Source organism: Musca domestica, unplaced genomic scaffold (genome assembly GCF_030504385.1).
Source record: "Musca domestica strain aabys unplaced genomic scaffold, Musca_domestica.polishedcontigs.V.1.1 6, whole genome shotgun sequence".
Classification (NCBI taxonomy): Eukaryota; Metazoa; Arthropoda; class Insecta; order Diptera; family Muscidae; genus Musca; species Musca domestica.
The window spans coordinates 21,417,069-21,437,868 of NW_026712363.1; the positions used below are offsets into that span (position 1 = coordinate 21,417,069).

The 20,800-nt window shown below is 36.8% G+C and overlaps 1 protein-coding gene across 1 annotated transcript in view; it reads right to left on the bottom strand.

Annotated features, from left to right (window-relative positions):
• LOC101900285 (uncharacterized) overlaps positions 1-20,800 on the bottom strand; it is a 510,960-nt gene that overhangs the window by 195,673 nt on the left and 294,487 nt on the right. Inside the window, exons 8-9 of the mRNA XM_059129113.1 lie at positions 6,065-6,301; positions 2,887-3,045 (exon numbers count right to left, since the gene is read on the bottom strand). Of these exons, the coding sequence (XP_058985096.1) occupies positions 2,887-3,045; positions 6,065-6,301 (396 nt within the window). The remainder of the gene's footprint in view (positions 1-2,886; positions 3,046-6,064; positions 6,302-20,800) is intronic.

The following is a 20,800-nucleotide window of genomic DNA, read 5'->3' on the forward strand; positions in this document are numbered from 1 at the left end:
CTTGCCAGAAAATGATAAAATCTAAGATTTTATACCCTCCACCATAGTATGGAGGGTATATTAAGTTTGTCATTCCATTTGTAATACCTCGAAATATATATTTTACACCCCAAAAAGTATATATATTCTTGATCAGCACGAAATTCTATGTCCCGTCGTCTATCCGTCTGTCCGTATGTGGAAATCACCCTAGCCTCCGAACGAAATGAAGTAGGTTGATAAATTTTTACTCAAATATGAAAATGGGTAATGTAGGTCCACGTTTTGGTATAGCGCCCATAAAATGGTACCTCCTTTTCACCGAAATTGTTTCAAAGCCTATGGCAGAAAATTGTCTGTGCAGGTCCACGTCTTCATATAGCCCCATATAACGGTACCTCCCGATATTGGGTATTTTGGTGATTTTAGCGAAATTATTCACCGGAATTGTTTCAAATTTGGTTTTTGAATTTCGTAATGGATACTACAGCCTATGACAGAAAATTGTCTGTGCAGGTCCACGTTTTGGTATAGCCCCTATATAATAGTACCTATATTCGATACTTTGATGATTTTAGCTATATTATTCACCGACATTTTTCAAGTTTGGGATTTGAATATTGTAGTGGCTTATGACAAAAGTTGCCTATGCAGTTCCACGTCGTCGTATATACCCTATTTCAATGGTTACGTTCGGTATTTTTAGGATTCAAGCAGAATTTTAATGGATTTTATTTTTTTGAAAATTGCCAAAATCGTTCCAAATGGTGGAGGGTATTAAAAGTTCGGCCCGGCCGAACTTACAGTTTTCTTACTTGTTGCTATTGTGATTTAATATATATTCCTGTCCTGTAGAACAGGCTATGGTTTGGATTTTGGGTTTTCATTTAGTTCGTCAGGCGAATTCTTCTTGTAATTCTTCTATTACCACCTTGATCATGGGTCTATGTAAAATGTCAAGAAAATCGTGTCTTAATTACGACATTTAGTTTGACTACAAATTTATATGAACAGAAGGATGGAGGAATGGACCCTCATATCTAAATCAAATCTGATTGTCGAGATATAATGATCGGTTTAATATATGGTAGGCCAGAACCAATATTTGGTAATTTAAAAAAAAAATAATAAATTATTTCCAGATTAAAAACTTGTAGGTGTATTCAGGAATTCCCATAAATATTTATTTCAATATTTCTCCAAGTTAGAAGTTTGGGACTTTGCGGCGTATGAGTGGTCTCGTTAAGTAAACTCCACAGAAATTCATTAACACTTCTTAGCTCAAGCAAACATTTCTAAATTCTCTTATATAATTTGACTTTTTTCAACACCACTGTTTTCGTTTTTAAACAACTTCCTACAAATGCCAACCGAGCTTGGTTTATTTCTTGTGCGATGATTTTCCTTTGCCATATGTATTCTGGTAATACATCCTTTCTCCTGCATTGCCTAGCTACTCAATGAATTCTCCCTGGGAATTCTCTTGGAATTTGGAAAATGAAATGTGTGGTGAACTAGAGAAAATAAGGCAAGGAATGACTGCCTTAATAAAACTCGAAAAAAATCTTTTTTTTTTTTTTGCTGCTTCTTACACATCATGGAAATTATGCATACGATGCTGGTGTTTAAACGAATGAAAAACAAAACCACGAAGCCAAAGAACAAATTATGCACAAAAGATGGGCGGCAGAACGGAGTTAAGTATATTAAGCAAGCAGATATTAGAAAAAATAAACGAAACGAAATAAGAAATATCTGCTTTCTAATGAGAAAATGAGGAGAAGTTTTGTAAAAAAAAGTTAGGAATTTCAGCTACATGACCTAAATTAATTTTCTTGCCTTGCGCCCAAAACAACAGCTAGTAAATCTCATAAAATCTCTTATTCCCAAAATAGATTTGGGCAAAAAAAAAATGGAAAAACACAAAACTTGGTCCTTAAAATTGCAGCTCACACCCTCATTACCACCATCACCACCTCCCCTAATGCGCGGCGCCGTCGTCATGAGTCTTGAAAAACAAATTCGATCGTCTTTAGCATCACTGCCGTCAAACATCGAATTCGAAAAATGGAAATTAGAAATGCTAATTGAAAATCATTCATTTGTGGGGCTGTCTGTCGGTCTGTCATTGTGTCTATTTGTTTGTGGGTGTGTGTGTGTGCGTCAGACAACCAGTCAGTTAGTGTTGTTTTGTGGAGCAGGAAGAGGTTAGGGTATTTCCACCATTTCATTTACATTTTCCACAAATCTTCCACACATTTTCATATTGCAAATGAGCATTTACCATGTTTGTGTACCCGCATTACGCTTCTTCCTCCTCCAGGTTTTTTTTTTTTTTTTTTTTTTCGTTTCAAAGTAAACTGACATGAAATGAGCTGCTGAAGTGGGCGTTAGAAATTCCAAACAGCGTATGCTTTTACAATTCTATGGAGTAATAAACTTTCTTAATGTTGAAATCTGTAAAAGATGAAGTATGGCTCCGTAGCTGAGCTCAGTGCCCGGCTGTTTGTTGAGAGAAGAAAAAAACCGAAAAACAAAAACTAATTAAAAAATGAACTGAAATTTATGCTAATGCTATTCGCTTTATATGGAAAATCCGTAAATGTGATAAATATGAAGGGTAGTAAGCAATAGGGGAAGATGATGACGTGGAAGAATTTCGAGCGAACATACTTTAAGATTGGAAACGTGAGAAACGTTTTCAACAGAAGAAATTGCTTAGCCATAGATGGCTCGATCCATAGAAATTTAATAACTCTAAAAATTTATTTCAAATTCCCATGAAATTTTTAGGTTTAAATGTAAAACAATTTTTTTGAGATTCTTTTTTCCCATCTTCAATATCGTTCCGTAGCAAATAAAAAAATAACTAAAAATCATCATCAAGCTTTATTGCCATTTACTTACCGTGACACAACTTTTGGTAACCAATCACCGCCACAATATTTGGCCAAGACCGGATCATTAGTTGAACTGCCATCGTAAAATATCAAATGATCACGTTCACCGGTGCAATCCGACCAGGCACGTATCGAACGCGAGGTTTTGTTGAAACTAGCAATGGACCTGTGAATACGAAATGGAAACACGAAAGAGAATCAGTGAAACATACTTCAAAAGCAAACAATTAAATTGAAAATGGAATATACAACCCATCCCCCTGCCGCAAATCGGAATGAAAGACAAGAAAATGAATTGGAATGCCAAAGAAACCACAAAAAATGAAGGTATATCATTCAGTAACCGCCCACCATTAATCTGAGCCCTGGAGGAATACATCAATTGCTTGAATGGCATTACTAATCGCCTGGAAATACTTTTTTTTGCAATTGAGGTGTTAAATGAAGAGGAGTTTAATTTTTTGGCATTTTGGTGAAATTGAAATCATAAGGCCTCTCTGAGAGGCATTATATAGAATATATCTCGGAGAGGCCTACTATAGAATATAAATGACCTTTTGGGGATATCTTTCACGGAATATCAAAAACTTTTCAGAGAGGCCTTTTATAGAACATAGAAGACATCTAGGAGAGAGGAGAAGACCTTTCGGAGAGGCCTTCTATAGAACATAAAAAAACTCCCTGAGAGGCCTTCCGTACAATATAGAAGAACTCTAGGAGAGGCCTTCTTTAGGATATAGAAGACCTCTAGAACTCTTGGAGAGGCCTTCTATAAAATTTTGAAAACATCTAGGAAAGGCCTTCTATAGACTAGTTGAAGGCCTCTCATAGAGGGCTTCTGGAGAATATAGAAGATCTCTCGGAGAGGCCTTTTGTATAATATAAAAGATCTCTCGAAGAGGACTTCTATAGAATAAAAAAGGCTTCCTATATAATGGAGAGAGAGAGAGAGAGGCCAAAACTCTTTTCCCAATATTTGAAGGCCTCTTGGTGGAGAGGCAATTAACTATTTCTCCCAGTATATTTAAAGGCCTCTGGCGGAAGAGGCCATCGCTTAATCTCCAGAATTGCTGAAGGCCTCTGCGGGAAGAAGACAACGATTATTCTGCATAATAACTGAAGGCCTGTGACGGAAGGGGCATGGATTATTCTTCAGAATAACTGAAAGTCTCTGGCCGAAGAGGCCATGGATTAATTTCCTGAATAACTGAAGGCCTATGGCGGAAGATACCCACAATTATTCTTCAGAATAACTGAAGACCCCTGGCGGAAGAGGCCATGGATTATTCTCAAGAATAACTGAAGACATCTGGCGGAAGAGGCAATAGAGTATTCTCAAGAAAAACTGAAGGTTTTTTGCGGAAGAGGCTATCGATTATTTCCCAGAATAGCTGAAGGACTCTGGCGGTAAAGGCCAACGATTATTCTCCAGAATATCTGAAGGCCTATGGCGGAAGAAGCCATCGATTATTTTCCAGAATAGCTGAAGGCCTCTGGCGGAAGAGGCTATCGATTATTCTCCAAAATAACAGAAGGCCTCTGGCGGAAGGCGCCATCGATTATTCTCCAGAATAAATGAAGGCCAATGGCGGAAGAGCCCAAAGATTATTCTCCAGAATAACGGAAGGCCTCTGGCGGAAGAGACCATCGATTATTTTCCGGAATAACTGAAGGTTTATATAAGGGGCCATCGATGATTCTCCAGAATAGCTGAAGGTCTCTGGCGGATGAAGCCATCGATTTTTTTCTAGATTAGTTGAAGGCCTCTGGCGAAAGAGGCCATTAACTGTTCTCTTGAATATTTGAAGGCCTCTCGCAAGAGAGACCTCTCACTATTCCCCAGAATAGCTGAATGCCTCTGGTGACAGAGGCCATTAACTATTCTCCAGAATAGATGAAGCCCTCTGGCGACAGAGGCCATTAACTATTCTCCAGAATAGATGAAGCCCTCTGGCGACAGAGGTCATTAACTATTCTCCAGAATAGAAGAAGCCCTCTGAAGACAGAGGCCATTAACTATTCTCCAGAATAGATGAAGCACTCTGGCGACAGAGGTCATTAACTATTCTCCAGAATAGATGAAGCCCTCTGGCGACAGAGACCATTAACTATTCTCCAGAATAGATGAAGCCCTCTGGCGACAGAGACCATTAACTATTCTCCAGAATAGATGAAGCCCTCTGGCGACACAGATCATTAACTATTCTCCAGAATAGATGAAGCCCTCTGCCGACAGAGGCCATTAACTATACTCTCCAGAATAGCTGAGGCCTCCGGCGAGGGAGGCCATCGACTATTCACTCCAGAATAGTTGAAGGCCTCTGGCGACAGAGGCCATTACCTATTCTCTAGAATAGAGGAAGCCCTCTGGCGAGGGAGGCCATTAACTATTCCCCCAGAATAGTTGAAGGCCTCTGGCGAGAGAGGCCGTTAACTATTCCCCCAGAATAGTTGATGGCCTCTGGCGAGAGAGGGCGTTAACTATTCCCCCAGAATAGTTGAAGGCCTCTGGCGAGAGAGGCCGTTAACTATTCCCCCAGAATAGTTGAAGGCCTCTGGCGAGAGAGGGCGTTAACTATTCCCCCAGAATAGTTGAAGGCCTCTGGCGAGAGAGGCCGTTAACTATTCCCCCAGAATAGTTGAAGGCCCCTGGCGAGAGAGGCCGTTAACTATTCCCCCAGAATAGTTGAAGGCCTCTGGCGACAGAGGCCATTACCTATTCTCTAGAATAGAGGGAGCCCTCTGGCGACAGGTTTCTCTGTCTCGCAAGAGAGACCCTCACTATTCCAGAATAGACTATTGACAATTTTGCCAAATACTTCATCGGCGAGAAAGGCTATCGATTTTTCTTTTGAAATAGTCCAATGCCTCTCGCAAGTAACCTAAAGAAGGCATCGAAGGAGCAGCATTAGGCCTCTAAAAACCCTCTTTCCGCATTGCACCTCTTCTATTGTTAGCCTTACGAAAAAATATTTTTCCCATTTTCCCCTTTCTTGGAATAGAAGGAACCATCCCCCAAATAATTTTTCATTTTTGCCTATTTTACATGTCAACTATGTTTTTTTTTTCGTTCCCTTCAATAGCCACAGCCACAAAAATACGTTTCTCTCTGGCAAACAGAAATCACACATGATTGGTTTTGGTTCCAAATGCGGCAGGATGGGACCCTCTTACAATGCACTTACCTCTTAACTAAAGCTTTATGTTGATTTTCTTGGCTGACAGCAATCATGGCATGTTTGCTGGTAGGAACTTCTTTTTGCCGTATGGTCCAGTAGCACGTGACATTTCTCGGATACATGCCCGGATAATTGGGACTTTGCAAACGGCATTTGTTGCGATAGCATTCATCGAATTGACGTGTACAATATGTGCCGGGCGTGACACGTCCCAGCTCCAGAGGCTTATCGGGCAAGCCGTATCTATGGCAAAGAAGAAACGAAAGAAAGCAATAACGTCAATATCCAATGAGAGAACATGAAAATAAACATGTAATAGGTTTAAAAACAGATATTTTGTCAAGTTTTACACAATACGGTAAACGGATGGAAGGAATGGCATGCGACGACATTCGCACTGTTGTTCGAAAATAATGAATGAAATGCAAACAGGTAGTCGACGAGGATTGTTGAAAGCTAAGCAAAGATTTGCAATTTGTTTGGAATTTGTCGAAGCAAAGAATGTTAAGGCTCGGTGCTCCACATACATGTCCCGCAACAATGGCAAAGATCAATGATGTCGGAGTTTGGGATTCAATTTTATTTTCCGCTTATAAATGGATAAATAATATACAAAAACATTTGTTCTGTGGTAATTTTAAATATATTACCCTGGAGGGTTATAAAACATGTTATGGCGTATAATTAATATTAATAGTACAGGTGTTTGTATGATTAATATTAATTTAAAAAATTTAAAATGAATTGGGGCTTTTTGCTAGAGAATATATATAAATAATACATAAATTATTTCAAAGGTCTTTGGTTAACTAATTGGAATATATTAAATTTATGTTTGGTGGAGAAAAAAAAAAAAAAAACACAGGCAATAAATTATATTTAGACTTCAATGTGTGACATACATGCACACAAACATACATAGATGCATATATGTATGTATTAAATGTTATGGAGACTTTGAGGTTAAAGTTCGATCAGGTATAAAAATGAAATTAATGTCCACAAATTAATAATTAATTATTGGGCCCAATCTTAATCACACTATAAATCCGACTACTATGCGTTTAGATGTGACGCGAAGGTTTTTGGCAGAGGTTGAATAGAATAGCTAAAGACTTTTAGCAGAGGCCTTCTATAGAATAGCTGAAGACCTCTCGCAGAGGCCTTCTATAGACTAGCTGAAGACTTCTAGCAGAGGCCTTCTATAGACTAGCTGAAGACCTCTAGCAGAGGTCTTCTATAGAGTAGCTGAAGACTTTTAGCAGAGGCCTTCTATAGAATAGCTGAAGACCTCTCTCAGAGGCCTTCTATAGACTAGCTGAAGACTTCTAGCAGAGGCCTTCTATAGACTAGCTGAAGACCTCTAGCAGAGGCCTTCTATAGACTAGCTAAAGACCTCTAGCAGAGGCCTTCTCTAGAATAGAATAGTTGAAGACCTAGAGGAAGAGGATTGCAAAAGTAAGAGCTAGCTTTTGAGCTTTTAGTTCTTTGTATACCCTCCACCAAAAAAGGTATGGAGGGTATATTAAGTTCGTCATTCCGTTTGTAACTCATCGAAATAATCATTTTAGACCCAACAAAGTATATATATTCTTGATCAGCGTAAAATTCTAAGACGATTTAGCCCTGTCCGTCCGTCTGTTGTAATCACGCTACAGTCTAAACGAATTAAGATAGGAAGCTAAAATTTTGCATCGATCTCTCTTTTGTCTGCAGGCAGGTCAAGTTCGAAGATGGGCTATATCGGTCCACGATATCGTATATCCCCCATATAACGGTACCCCCCGATATTCGGTATTTTGATGATTTTACCCACATTTTTCAACGGAATTGTCTAAAAATCCACACAAGGAGTTCCTTGTGGGTACTTTATACCTCGGCAGAGAATTATCTGTATAGGTCCATAATATCGTATAGCCCCCATATATCGTATAGCCCCCCGATATTCGGTATTTTGATGATTTTAGCCACTTTTTCCAATGGAATTATCTGTGAATCCATACAAGGAGTTCCTTGTGAGTACTTTACACGCAGACATAGATTTGTCTTTATAGGTCCACAATATCGTATATCCCCCCATATATCGGCACCTTCCTATATTAGATATTTTAAAGATTTTAAAAGAATTTTTATTGGATTTAATTTTTTTGAAAATTTTCTAATTCGTTCCAAATGGTGGAGGGTATTCGGCCCGGCCGAACTTACTGCTTTTTTACTTTTTTTTTTTTTTTTTTTTGAAATTCGCGGGTTATCGCTTGAAATATATTTTGTTATTAAAAACATTACACATTAACACATTCCACCTCTATTCCAAATATCCTAAATTTTTGTGTAATAAAACCCAATCACAGGATGATACAAAAAACTGCAACAAAGTCAAACGCCCTAATTTTTAATTTTTTTTTTTTTTAATTTTATTGAATGAAAGCAGAAATGTCGGAAATAGCATCAAATTTAAGAATGAGTTATGATTTGTTCGAATTGTTCACCTTTGGCACGAATTATGACCTTCAAGCGGCCAATGAAACCGTCCCACGCTGCCCGAATGGTGCTCTGCGGTATTTTGGCCCATTCCCGGTGAAGCGCTTGCTTGAGGTGATCGACACTTTGGTATTTGTTAGTGCCACCCTTGCTTTCCAATATACTCGAGACACAATAGACCAACGGATTGGTATCCGGAGATTTTGCTGGCCATTTTGTGCGCTGGAAATAAAGCGAGGAACCTCATTTTTTAACCATTCTTGGGTGGCGCGTGTTGAGTGCGATGGTGCCGAGTCCTTTTGCAATGTTCAAGGTCTGCGACCAAAATGTTTGCATACCCAAGACTTTAATACACTCTTCAGTATATTTTCGCTAAAATTAATACGAGCGCAGATCGACCATCGACTGTTATGGCGGCCCACATCATCACCATGGCCAACGCTTGAGTTCCGGTGGCCGACCGAAGGTGGACATTTTCAGCTGATCTCTTTGGCAAGAAAAGACAATAATTTTTTTGTTTACAAACTGCTGGACAACGAATGTTTTCTCATCTGAGAAAACCAAATTCGGCAGTTTACCACTTTCGGCCAAGCGAAATAAATCCTTAGCTCTTTTGAGTCTATTTTCTCTCTGTTGCGGTGTATGTTCTTTTTGGAATTTCAATGGATTTACCCCGAACATTTTTCAATCTTTGCCGAATGGAATATTAAGATATGTTCAGCTCACTATCCTTTTTTCGGCCACTGCGATGCGGGTTTCGATCAATTTGCTTCTTTACTTTTCAAACCATTTCTGCTGATGTTGCTTTTTTCTCCCGTTCACTTCCTTGACGTCGGGCTACATTACCAGTAACACGGTAACGAGCGATGGCTCGAACCACAGAAGATTTATTTACATTTAAATGCTGGAGTGCTCTAACGATAGCCACTTGTGATTTTCCAGCCAAATATAAAGAAATCACACTATCACGCTTGAATTCCATCACGAATAACTTTTTTTCTGGAAAATTCTCAACAAAATGGTTTTGTACACTTGTAAACAATGTAATGAGCTGTCACTGTAATAATTTTAACAGATGTCGAACGAGTGGCTTAGAAATGACAGCAGTCTGAAGTTGGTTGCAGTTTTTTTATCTAACCCTGTTGTTGAAGACTTCTCGGACATATCTTCTATAAGATATAGAAGACTTCTGGGAGAGGTCTTCTATAGAATAGAATAATTGTAAACCTAGAGAAAGAGGATTGCATAAGTAAGTGCCTGTCTCTAAGTTTTGCGTTCCTTTGTTTTGAAATTAATTATTTATCTCATGAAATCGTTTTAGCCATCAAAACCACCTTTACTCCTAATACTCCTTAACTTTTTGCGGAATAAAAAAAATATATATATTTTTTCAAAACTCACATTTCATTTAATATAATTTCTTAAGTTAATATTTTGCCCCAGATCAACAAATATTTATGTTCTGCACTCTAAGTTCCATTAAACGACGCACTTCTCTCTACGTTCTTTACAGCTCCCATGAATTCTCGTGAATTTATGTTTTACCATAAAATTCCTTTTTAATCTTGAGATGTATTACCGCACAATAAATTTCCTCATCATAAAATAAATATTAGTGTTGATGTTCAGCAAACAAACATCTATATTGGAAGTGGAGAATGAATGAGGAAATTTCCTTGGAAAAAAATATTCCACAACTTATATATAATTTATAATCGGAAAATAGAGAATGATAACAGTTTTCTGTCAGGAAGAAATGAATAAATCAAAGATGTAAGGAAAGAACTTGGTATATTTGAAAAAAAGGAGAAATGAAAAAGCAGTGAAGAGAATTTGCAAATTTTCAAAAAAAAAACAAGTAAGCAAAAGCTATAGTCGTGCGGGGCCGACTATGTGATACCCTACAACACTACAATATGTTAAAAGCCCCCTTATGTTTAAATCTATTTTGGAAGATTTCGCCTTTGAAACTATGTCACGGATAAATTTAATCTAATGGTCAACCAAAATACTAGACTTCTTCGATGTCCTTAACATTCTTCTCAGGCACGTCGATTGGCTTCAATTGTGTAATCAGCAATTTTTTCTGTTTTTGGTTCATTTGAACCCCTAACTATTTTGCGATCATCTCCAAAAGCAAGAGGCCCCTCTGTATCTCCAAATTTAGACTCATATACATGATTTGTTTGTCTACGATATTTGTATGGTATTTTTTCACACATAAGTAGTGGTCCATTCTACCCGCTGTTCTAAACTCTAACTTCATGCGAGATTTTGTGTCCTTTGGATTTTATTTGTGACCTTTATAACGGCTACAAAATCAGGAACATTTTTAGTTGTTGGTCCATTTCAACCCCTAAATATATTGCGGACATCCTTGAAAACAATAGGCCTAACCCTTCTGAGCCTAACCCTAACTTTTTTCGTTAGGATAATTGCAATCTATATATAATAACCAAACTTGTGTTGTAAAATGAAAAAATATTATAAAATGTATTCTTTAATATTATAAGTCAAAATGAAAAAATCGCATGCGATAAAAAATATGAAAAAAATAAAAAATGTCACAAAATACTACAAAATCCATATTAACATCATTATTGACATCTTTTTATTCGATTTTTTTAGATTTTATTCTTTTACGCCAAGAGGGCATTCTGAATTGACTAAATTTGTCAAAATTGGTCCAGTCATTCTTGAGGTATAAGCATCTTAGCTTGTATATATGTATTGTATATATTCCGCTATCCGATATATTTACTATCGGTATCTACGTAACGGTCAGAATTGACCTGTTCGTCTTTTTCTGATTTTGCCGCGATTAAAAATATTCGCGGTTTAATGGAAATTTGACTTTTATTTAACACAAATGTTATAGTCTTTTTCACCCACTAAATATTACCCGATGACCATCAAAATCTTCTGCCCAGCCCGAAGCTTAAGCCCCATGCCAATTTCCGCGTCGATTGGTCCATAATTGCGACCTGTAGAGCAATTGCAAAATCAGGATTTTTTTCAGTTTTTGGTCCATTTCGACCCTTAACTATTGTGCGATCATCTCCAAAAGAAATAGGGTTCTATTCTGACCTTATCCCCACCTCCATTCTAAATTTCGTGAAGATCGGGCCATAATTGCGACCTGTAGAGTGATTACAAATTAACATGGACAGACGGACAGACGGACAGACGGACGGACATACATAGCTAGATCGACTCAGCACGGGAAGATAGGAAGATCCATATATACGTTCCTATGTGGGAAATCAATATTTCGAGGTGTTACATAATTTTTGGCCCAATCAAACTTATAATACCCCCAACACAAAGTGTTGTAGGGTATAAAAATGATAATAATAATAATAGTAATAATAATAATAATAATAATAATAATAATAATAATAATAATAATAATAATAATAATAATAATAATAATAATAATAAATAAAATAAATAAATAAAATAAAAAATTGGTTGAAAAAAAAAAAAACTGCTACGATTATAAAAATACAGAATATGGGGAGTTGCCATTATATTGGGGCCTATGCCAAGATGGGCACCTGTATGTGCAATTTTTGTAATGGGCCATTACGATATTCAAGTACGATACTTAAAACAGTTCCCGTGGATAATGTCACTAAAATCACTGGTGACTATAAGAAAACGAAGATCTGGACTTACATATGCATTTTTCTGTCATAGACCCATCAGGAACTACAATTCCGATGCATAAAGTGAGTTATAACCAAATTAGAACCGATCTTGACAAAATTTTATACACTTATTTCAGAGCCGTATTTGATATCTGGTACCAAAGATCATTGTTGTGGAATGCTTATTACGCTTGTGTAGGGACTTTAAACTCCATTTCGGATGAAACTACAAATGGGAGCTATGCTATATCTGAACCGATTTACACCAAATTTGATATATTTGCTTTTACACTTAATTCGGTCAGATCTTTAGTTCGGAGATGGGCAATATCGGTCCACTCCCCACAAGGTGTCAACATTTTGAGTAATTATATCACTCATAAAATGCGAAATAAGCATCCGATTCATTCTAAGCTTCGCACATTCCAATATTTTTTCGCTAACACACGATCTGGTAGGAAGATGGAAAGTATAGGTTCACTCTTTCAGGTACCTTCCCCACAAAGAGTCAAAATGTTGAATTATTATAGCTCTCTCACAGAGACTTCGGTTTCCTGTTACACACATAGACTTCGTATTCCTGTACCCAAATGAGGCTTTCGTTCCCCACAGAGACATGGGTTTACCGTACTTCACGGAGGTTTCCGTTCCCCACAGATACATCGGTACCCCACAGAAGCTCTAAGTCCCTGTTCGGACTATTTCAGAGTAGTTTGTGATCCTAGTCTGTAGAAATAGAATTAATCACCACATTTTAAAGTTTCCCGGTCATTATCCCGATTCCCATACATCACGGCATTGTCGCTTCCCGATCAGCAACCGATTTCCCAAAAATCACCGCATCGTGAATTTCCCGAACTTTCGAATCACATCGTCTTTGTCATTCCGACCATCGCAGAACTCGAACCTCAACACACCTCGTCATAATCGACAGCTGCTACTTGCAACAAAGACCTGTATCATTAACTTAAGCATCCCCCGACCTATCACCCAGTCATATTCCACTTGAAGTAGAATTAACTTATACTTTCTTCAATAAAGGCTCATTTTGGTCTTAAGAGTGAATTTATTTTTTTTTTCATGAGGGTTAGTGGATCTTTATGGCGACCAAGAGGACAAAACCACGTTACAAGGCCAAATCCGCCTCCTCGTAATATTTATAACAAATATAGGTAAGAAACATAACACAAGTCAACATATATAGGGTGAGATGAAAAAACTGCAACCAAATTCACACTGCTGTCATTTCTAAGTCACTCCTTAGACCGCTGTTAAAATTATTCCAGTGACAGCTCATTATATTGTTTACAAGCATACAGACCCGTTGTTCTATCGCAAAATTGTGTTCGGCGATGAGGTGCATTTTTGGCTTAACGGGTTTATTAATAAGCAAAATTGCCGCATTTGGAGTGAGACCAATCCACAAGAGACCCTACACACTCCATTACACCGTATGGTTCGGTTTTCACGCTGGTGGCTTCATCGGATCTTATTTCTTCAAGAATGAGGCCGGAGCTCGCGTTACGGTCAATGGAGATCGTTACCGCACCATGATCAATGATTTTTTGTTTAAAAATATGGATGACATTTTTCTGGAGGAGATGTGGTTTCAATAGAATGGCACTACGTGCCATACGGCGAACGCAACCATCGATTTATTGAAATCAAAATTTGGCGATAAGTTGATTTCGAGAAGTGGACCTGTCAATTGGCCTCCAAGGTCGTGCGATTTGACACCTCTCGATTATTTCCTGTGGGGTTACGTGAAGTCACTGGAGAATTCAATCATACACGCTATGATTATAAATATAGTTTAAAGTTCAATATGCCGAAGCATTTGTATCTTTTAAATTCGGACTTGTATTGCCCATTTGGTGCAAAATTAATTTGAAATCAGATAAAGATATATATGGGAACTATATCCAAATCTGAACCGATCTCGATAAAATTTGGCAAAGATATTTCTGAGCTGTATTTGATATATTTCCCCAAATATTGTTGTTACAGAGTGCATATTACGGCTGCGGAGGACAAAAATAACAAATCGGATGAGCAATATATATGGGAGCTATAGCTATATCTGAACCGATCTCGATAAAATTTGGCAAAGATATTTCTGAGCTGTATTTGATATATTTCCCCAAATATTGTTGTTACAGAGTGCATATTACGGCTGCGGAGGACAAGACGACAAAATCACGTTTTAAGCACAAATCTTCCTCCACGTAATATTTATACCAAATTTAGGTAAGAAACGAAATGGACAATATTTTCTAACCTTTCGGAACCTCCATCAAGGCAGGCTTTAAAAATCATAACACAAGTCAATATATATGTAATCAAAGTCAATAGCTGAGGGTATACACCTGTCGGCAAAAGCGACTATTACTTTTTATCTTGTTTTTGAAAGTTTCGAACTATTGTGAGGGCGCACCACGGAAACCGAACCAATATGGTCCATCTTCGAACGCAATCTAAGTTTGACAGAAATTCGCACAAAATGGGGTACTACTCTTCGCCAGTGTCTAGAAACGCATTTCGTTTAATAAATTGGTTGAGGAATTTTTTGACTTTTTCAAATGACATAACCCTCCCTATATTGCTACATAGAGTATGTATCATATAGAAAACCAGTAAAGAAAGTCCTAAAGTCCTATATCTGAACCGATTTGAAGTACTTGCTTCTAGTCAGAATTCCGTCGGATATGCCGGAAAACATCTTATTCGGACGAACCTTACAAATATGGCGCAAAATAAATTAAATATCGGGCGAATAATTTTTGGGATATCAATAGCATTCATGTTTAGCCAAATAAATTATTTGTAGGAAATTTCATCCCGATCGGACAAAAAATACATGGACAGTCCGATGGACATGCATAAATTGACACAGAATGCAATTCTGTGAATATCATTAAAAGTGATCATGGGTCTATTTCGTTTCCCACTGTATGTTACAGACAAATGCAAAAGGCATAATAGTCTGTGCCACCGCGTGACGTAGGGTAGCCCCGGTGCGCCTCGCAATAAGTACCGAAATTTACATCCCTTTATTTTAGTATTTATCATCTCAACATATATTTTTATTTAAAGCATAACCCATATAAATTATTATTATTATTTTAATCTTCTTTTTCAAAATTGTTTCTAAAGATATCGACCGATATTTTGGAAAAACAGAGGTTGGCTGCATTGATATTTTTGTTTATCGAAAATGAAATATATACTTTTGCACCTAAAGCTATCAAAATAGTCTTCTTATCCTATCAATATAGTCTTTCGCAGCAGTAGTATACATACCGAAATTCGGTATTTGGTATAGCCACATTTCTCCACGGATTTGTCTAAGAATTGGTATTTGTAGTTCGTTATGGGTTCTAGCTCCTGTGGCCGAAAATTGTATATGTTGGACCACGTATCTTAAATCCCCCATATAACTTTACCTCCCGATATTCAGTGTTTTGATATGTTTTGCCACGTTTTTTATGGATTTACTTCAAAATTTGATATTATGAGTAAGTAACAGTTTCTATTTCTATTTAAATTTCTACCGCCAAATATGCCATCACCTGGGCAGGTGTGAATGTACTATGTTCATATTTTATGACCCACTATTTAATTTTTAATAATTTTTCAAAAGAATTTTTTTGCTCCACTTCTTTGCTATAAAATATAAAAAAAATAAAGCATATAACGATTGCAAATCATAAATGGCATATCAAGAAAATTGAAATGCATCACAAGAGAGTGAACTTAGAAAGAAGGACAACTTATATCTAAAGATAAAACTATTTTTTTATTTTGCAGATGTGTATATATGTGTGTGCTCGCAATACAAACATTTGTGATTGTAAATTTATAAGGACAACAGCAAAGAAAACAAACATATCCTTACACATACTATGATGCACGTAGAGACATAAAATAAAAGAACTATGACAGCACTGACATATCTTAAGAAAATTACACAAAAAGAAAAGAAGGAGTTGCAAGAAAATGAGAGCAACTCTTAATAAATCTAGAGAATAAAAACACACACATACCAACAAAGGAGTCTTCACTTAAAAACACAGAGTGTTGATGATGAAGTGTTGTGAGAAAACAAAACCATGAATGAGACACACCAAAAAAAAAAATAAATAAATAAATAAAAAAAGAAAAAAAAAAACAAATGCAAAACTAAAGAAAATGAGAGTATTTAGATAAAAGTATCATCATTGTTGTTAAATGAACAGGAAAACAGAAAGTAAAGAATAATAAAGAAAAAAAAAAACAAAAACAAGCAAATAAATAATGAAATAGAAGTTGCAAAAAAAAAGGCACACAACAAAGTGTTAATTTGAATATGAACAGCAACAAAAGGAAAACAAAACCAATACAAATAATAACAACAATAATATTAAAACTAAAAAAAAAATAGGAAAGTGACAAGCAGCTCGGCAGCAGACCTAAAGATAAGAGTATGGGCCAACAGACAGTCTGACGGATGTTTGTTGTTGAGTACAAGATAGTCTTGGGAAAGTTGGACATGATGAACATTTTTTTTTTTTTTTTTTTTTTTTTGAAAAAAGAAAGTTTAACAAATGGCCAGCATTCAAGTACCAGCCATCCACTCGAGTGAAAGACAAACAAAGGCGTCAAACGAACCGTAACAAAACAGACTTGAGGAGACATTAGACAGGCATAGAGAAGATACATTTTTTTTTGTTTTCTTAAATCAAACAAGGTTTGAACATTGGGGGGAGGAGTTTTTAATGGAATAAAGAAGAAAGTGGAAAACAAAGGATTGGAAGGATAGTAATTGTCCTTCGTTATTTTCCCTTTTTCCTTATTTTTAATCACTTAACTTAAAAATTTTTGTGTTACTATTTAAAAAAATTTAATGTTGAGTGTTTTCAGAATCCTCAAATTTTATATTTATTATAAGGTGAAGAGAAAAGGCTGGAATCCTTAAATTTGATGTTGAGGACTCGGTTGGTAACTCGTGTTGAGTTTGCAAATGCTTCTATAATTGTACGAAAAAAATAAATAAGGTTCTGGAAAAACGAATTTCCATTTTCAGGTATAAGTGGTACTAAATTTAGTATAGGGTGATGGAATAAAGAAGGACGTCTTACCAAGCTCTGCTAAAATTGACTTTTATAAACGATTTTACAGAATTCAGTGTTAGTGATCCACATATTCTTATGGACAACTCACGAACGACCTTGTTCAATTGTATACTCCCAGTTGCATGGCTAAAGACGTATACAGGGTGAGATAAAAAACTGCAACGAACTTCAGACTGCTTGCATTTCTAAGCCACTCGTCCCACAGCAGTAAAAATTATGGCAGTGACAGCTCATTATATTGTTTACTAGCGTACAAAAGCATTTTGGTGAGAATTTTCCAGAAAAATAATTATTCGTGATGGAATTCAAGCGTGATAGTGTGATTTCTTTATATTTGGCTGGAAAACCACAAGTGGTTATAGTTAGAGCGTTCCAGCATTTAAATGTGAATACATCTTTTGTGTCTCGTACCATCGCTCGTTACCGTTATTCTGATAGCGTAGCCCGACGTCAAGGAAGTGGACGGAAGAAAAGTAACAGTAACATCAGCAGAAATGGTTCGAAAAGTAAAGAAGTGACTTGATCGAAACCCGCGTCGCAGTGGGTGAAAAATTACTCGTTAGCTGAACATATCACAATATTCCATTCGGAAAATGTCGAAAAATGAGCTCGGGGTAAAGCCAGAAAGAAAATAGACTCAAAAGAGCTACGAGTTGCATTGCTTGGCCGAATGCGATGAACTGCCGAATTTGGTTTTCTCTGATGAGAAAACATTTGTTGTCCAACAGTTTGTAAACAAATAAAATGATCGTGTTTACTTGCCAAAGAGTTCAGCTGAAAGGGTTCACCTTCGGTTGGCCAGCAGAACTCAAGCGCCAGCCATGGTGATGGTGCGGGACGCCATAATAGCCGATGGTCGCTCTCCGCTCGTATTCAATGCCGAATATTATCGCGAGGGTGTATTAAAGCCTTGTCCGCAAACCTTGGACATTCCAACAGGACTCAGCACCATCGCACTCAGCACGCGCCACCCATTAAATTTGGTGCAAACTTTGCAAATCCCAGTGCAATCTCATGTGGTAAGGAAGATGCTAAGTGGTGGAAGATGGTAAGTCGGACTACCCCTTCTAGTACCTCCCCGATAATGGGTCAACATTTTTAATAATTACAGATTCTCTTTAAATTTTATGAATCCAAATATTTTAATTAACACAAGTTCCGGTGTGAAGATGATAAATATCGGCCTAACCCTCTGGTACCTCCCTCACAAAGAGGCTCAATTTTAACTACTTATATATTTCATACCTTGCGAAAAAAAATCAGCGCTTTTATTCAAACTTGGTATGTCTAAATATTTCTGTAACCCAAACACAGGATGTGGATTTAGAATTTAAAGGCACATTTCTTCTCGTACCTACCCCAAGAAATGGTTATATAATTTTTAGTTTTCTTCAAATTTTGCACATCCAAATATTTTTATCAGTACTAGATGAAGTGGAATGCTTTGGTCCAATATATCACGCAAAATACGTTCTAATACGTTTTCAAATTTTAAACTGAAGTATACGACTTTTAGACATGGAATCATGAAATTTTTCTTTAGATTACGTTACAATAGACCGGAATCAACTTTTGATATTCCCCATAATTAGGAAATGCAGACGTTAAGAGATATGTCCAAAGTCAAAATTGGAAAAATACGTCCAATACTAAAATCAACTTTAAGGTTACGAAACGTTCTAAAATGATACTTAACTTATAAAATGGTACCATTTGGTATTATGTGAACGGATAGTATGGTGGGTATATATTTTCTAACTGTACTAAATGGTACTAAACTTAAAACAGGTCGCTTTTGGTGTCTGTAGGGAGGACATAGATGTTATTTTGATAGTGTGTATTATAATTGTACGAAAAGTGCTAAATGGTACTAAATTTGGTATTGGGAATTTGGTGTTGAGACCTCTGTTAATATCTGGGATTGAGATGTAGAGATGGTTTTGGAAATGTCTACTATAATTGTTCGAAAAGTACAAAATGGTACTACATTATGTAGTGGACAAAGGGATGAGGCAGGAATCCTAAAATTTGATATTGAGGTCACTATTGGCATCTGTGCCATAGAGGTGGTTTTTATAATGTGTTTAACAATTGCTCAAAAAAAACTAAGTAGTACTAAATAGAGCTGGAATTCTTGAAATTTGATATTGAAGTCTCTGTTGAAATTTGGTATTTGGTGAAGAAATAAGGCTGGAATCCTCAAATTCGATATTGATGTCTCTCTTGGTCTCTAGGGTTTATATATATATGTGTTTAAAGATATATGGGGGCTCTATGCAATAGAAGACCCATTTATAAGATTTGTTGTCAGATTTATAAGTACCCATTAAGATTTTTATACAGCGGATGCCAGACAATTCCATTAAAAGATGTAATATTGGGAGGGACCGTTATATAACGACTTTACGCAATCGTGGTCCAATATAATCAGTTCTCTCCCAAGCTATAAAGTACTCACCAAGAAATTAATGTGTGGAATTTCAGAAATTTCCATTGAAAAATGTGACTACAATCATCAAAGTACCGAATATCGGGAGGTACAGTTAAATGGGGACTATACGAAAACGTAGGCCGATATAACCCACCTTCGAAGTGATATTGCCTGTCTTTGAAACCGTCTGACGACAAACAACTGTTCTGTGCAAAATTTTAGCTTCCTATCTTAATTCGATTTGATTCTAGCGTGATTACAACAGAAGGACAGACCGACGGATGAATAGGGCTGAAACTTCATATGCGCTAATCAGGGATATACATTCTTTGTTGGGTCTACAATAATTCGATGCGTTACAAATGAAATGACCAACTTAATATACCTACAATACAATATATGTGGTAGGGTATAAAAAGGCCTGACGGGAACATTTGGAACGAATCTCAAATTTTAATGTGGATGTTTCTCTGACTAATTAGGGAGCACTTACTAGTATAAACAAGTGAAAAGTACCCTCCACTATTTGGAAAGAACTTGAACAATTTTATAAAAATTTCATCGAAAATGAATGAAATGAAACCCGTTATATGCGGGCTATACGAAGACGTGGATCTGCAAGGTAGTTTTTGTCATATGCCCACTACGAACTCTAAACACGTATTTTGAGACAATTCCGGCAAAAATGTCGCTAAAATCATAAAAATCCCAATACTGGAAGGTACCGATATATGGGGGCTATGCGAAAATGTGGATTTTCATAAGTAATTTTTGTCATAGCTTGTATGGGTACTACAAGCTATGACAAAAAATACTCACGAATAAGATCTCAAAAAACCAAATGTGTAACCATTCCGGCAAATAATGCTGCTATAATCATCAAAATACTCAATATAGGAAGAGAAGGAGGAAAACTTAGATCGACGTGGCCCATTGACGAGCTTTACCTGTCGATTGGCAAAATACACAACATTTTAGCATGCTATCTCAATTCGTTCAAAAGATATCGTGATTGCAACGGACATTGCTATATCGACTTAGAATTTAACGCTAATCAATAACATATACT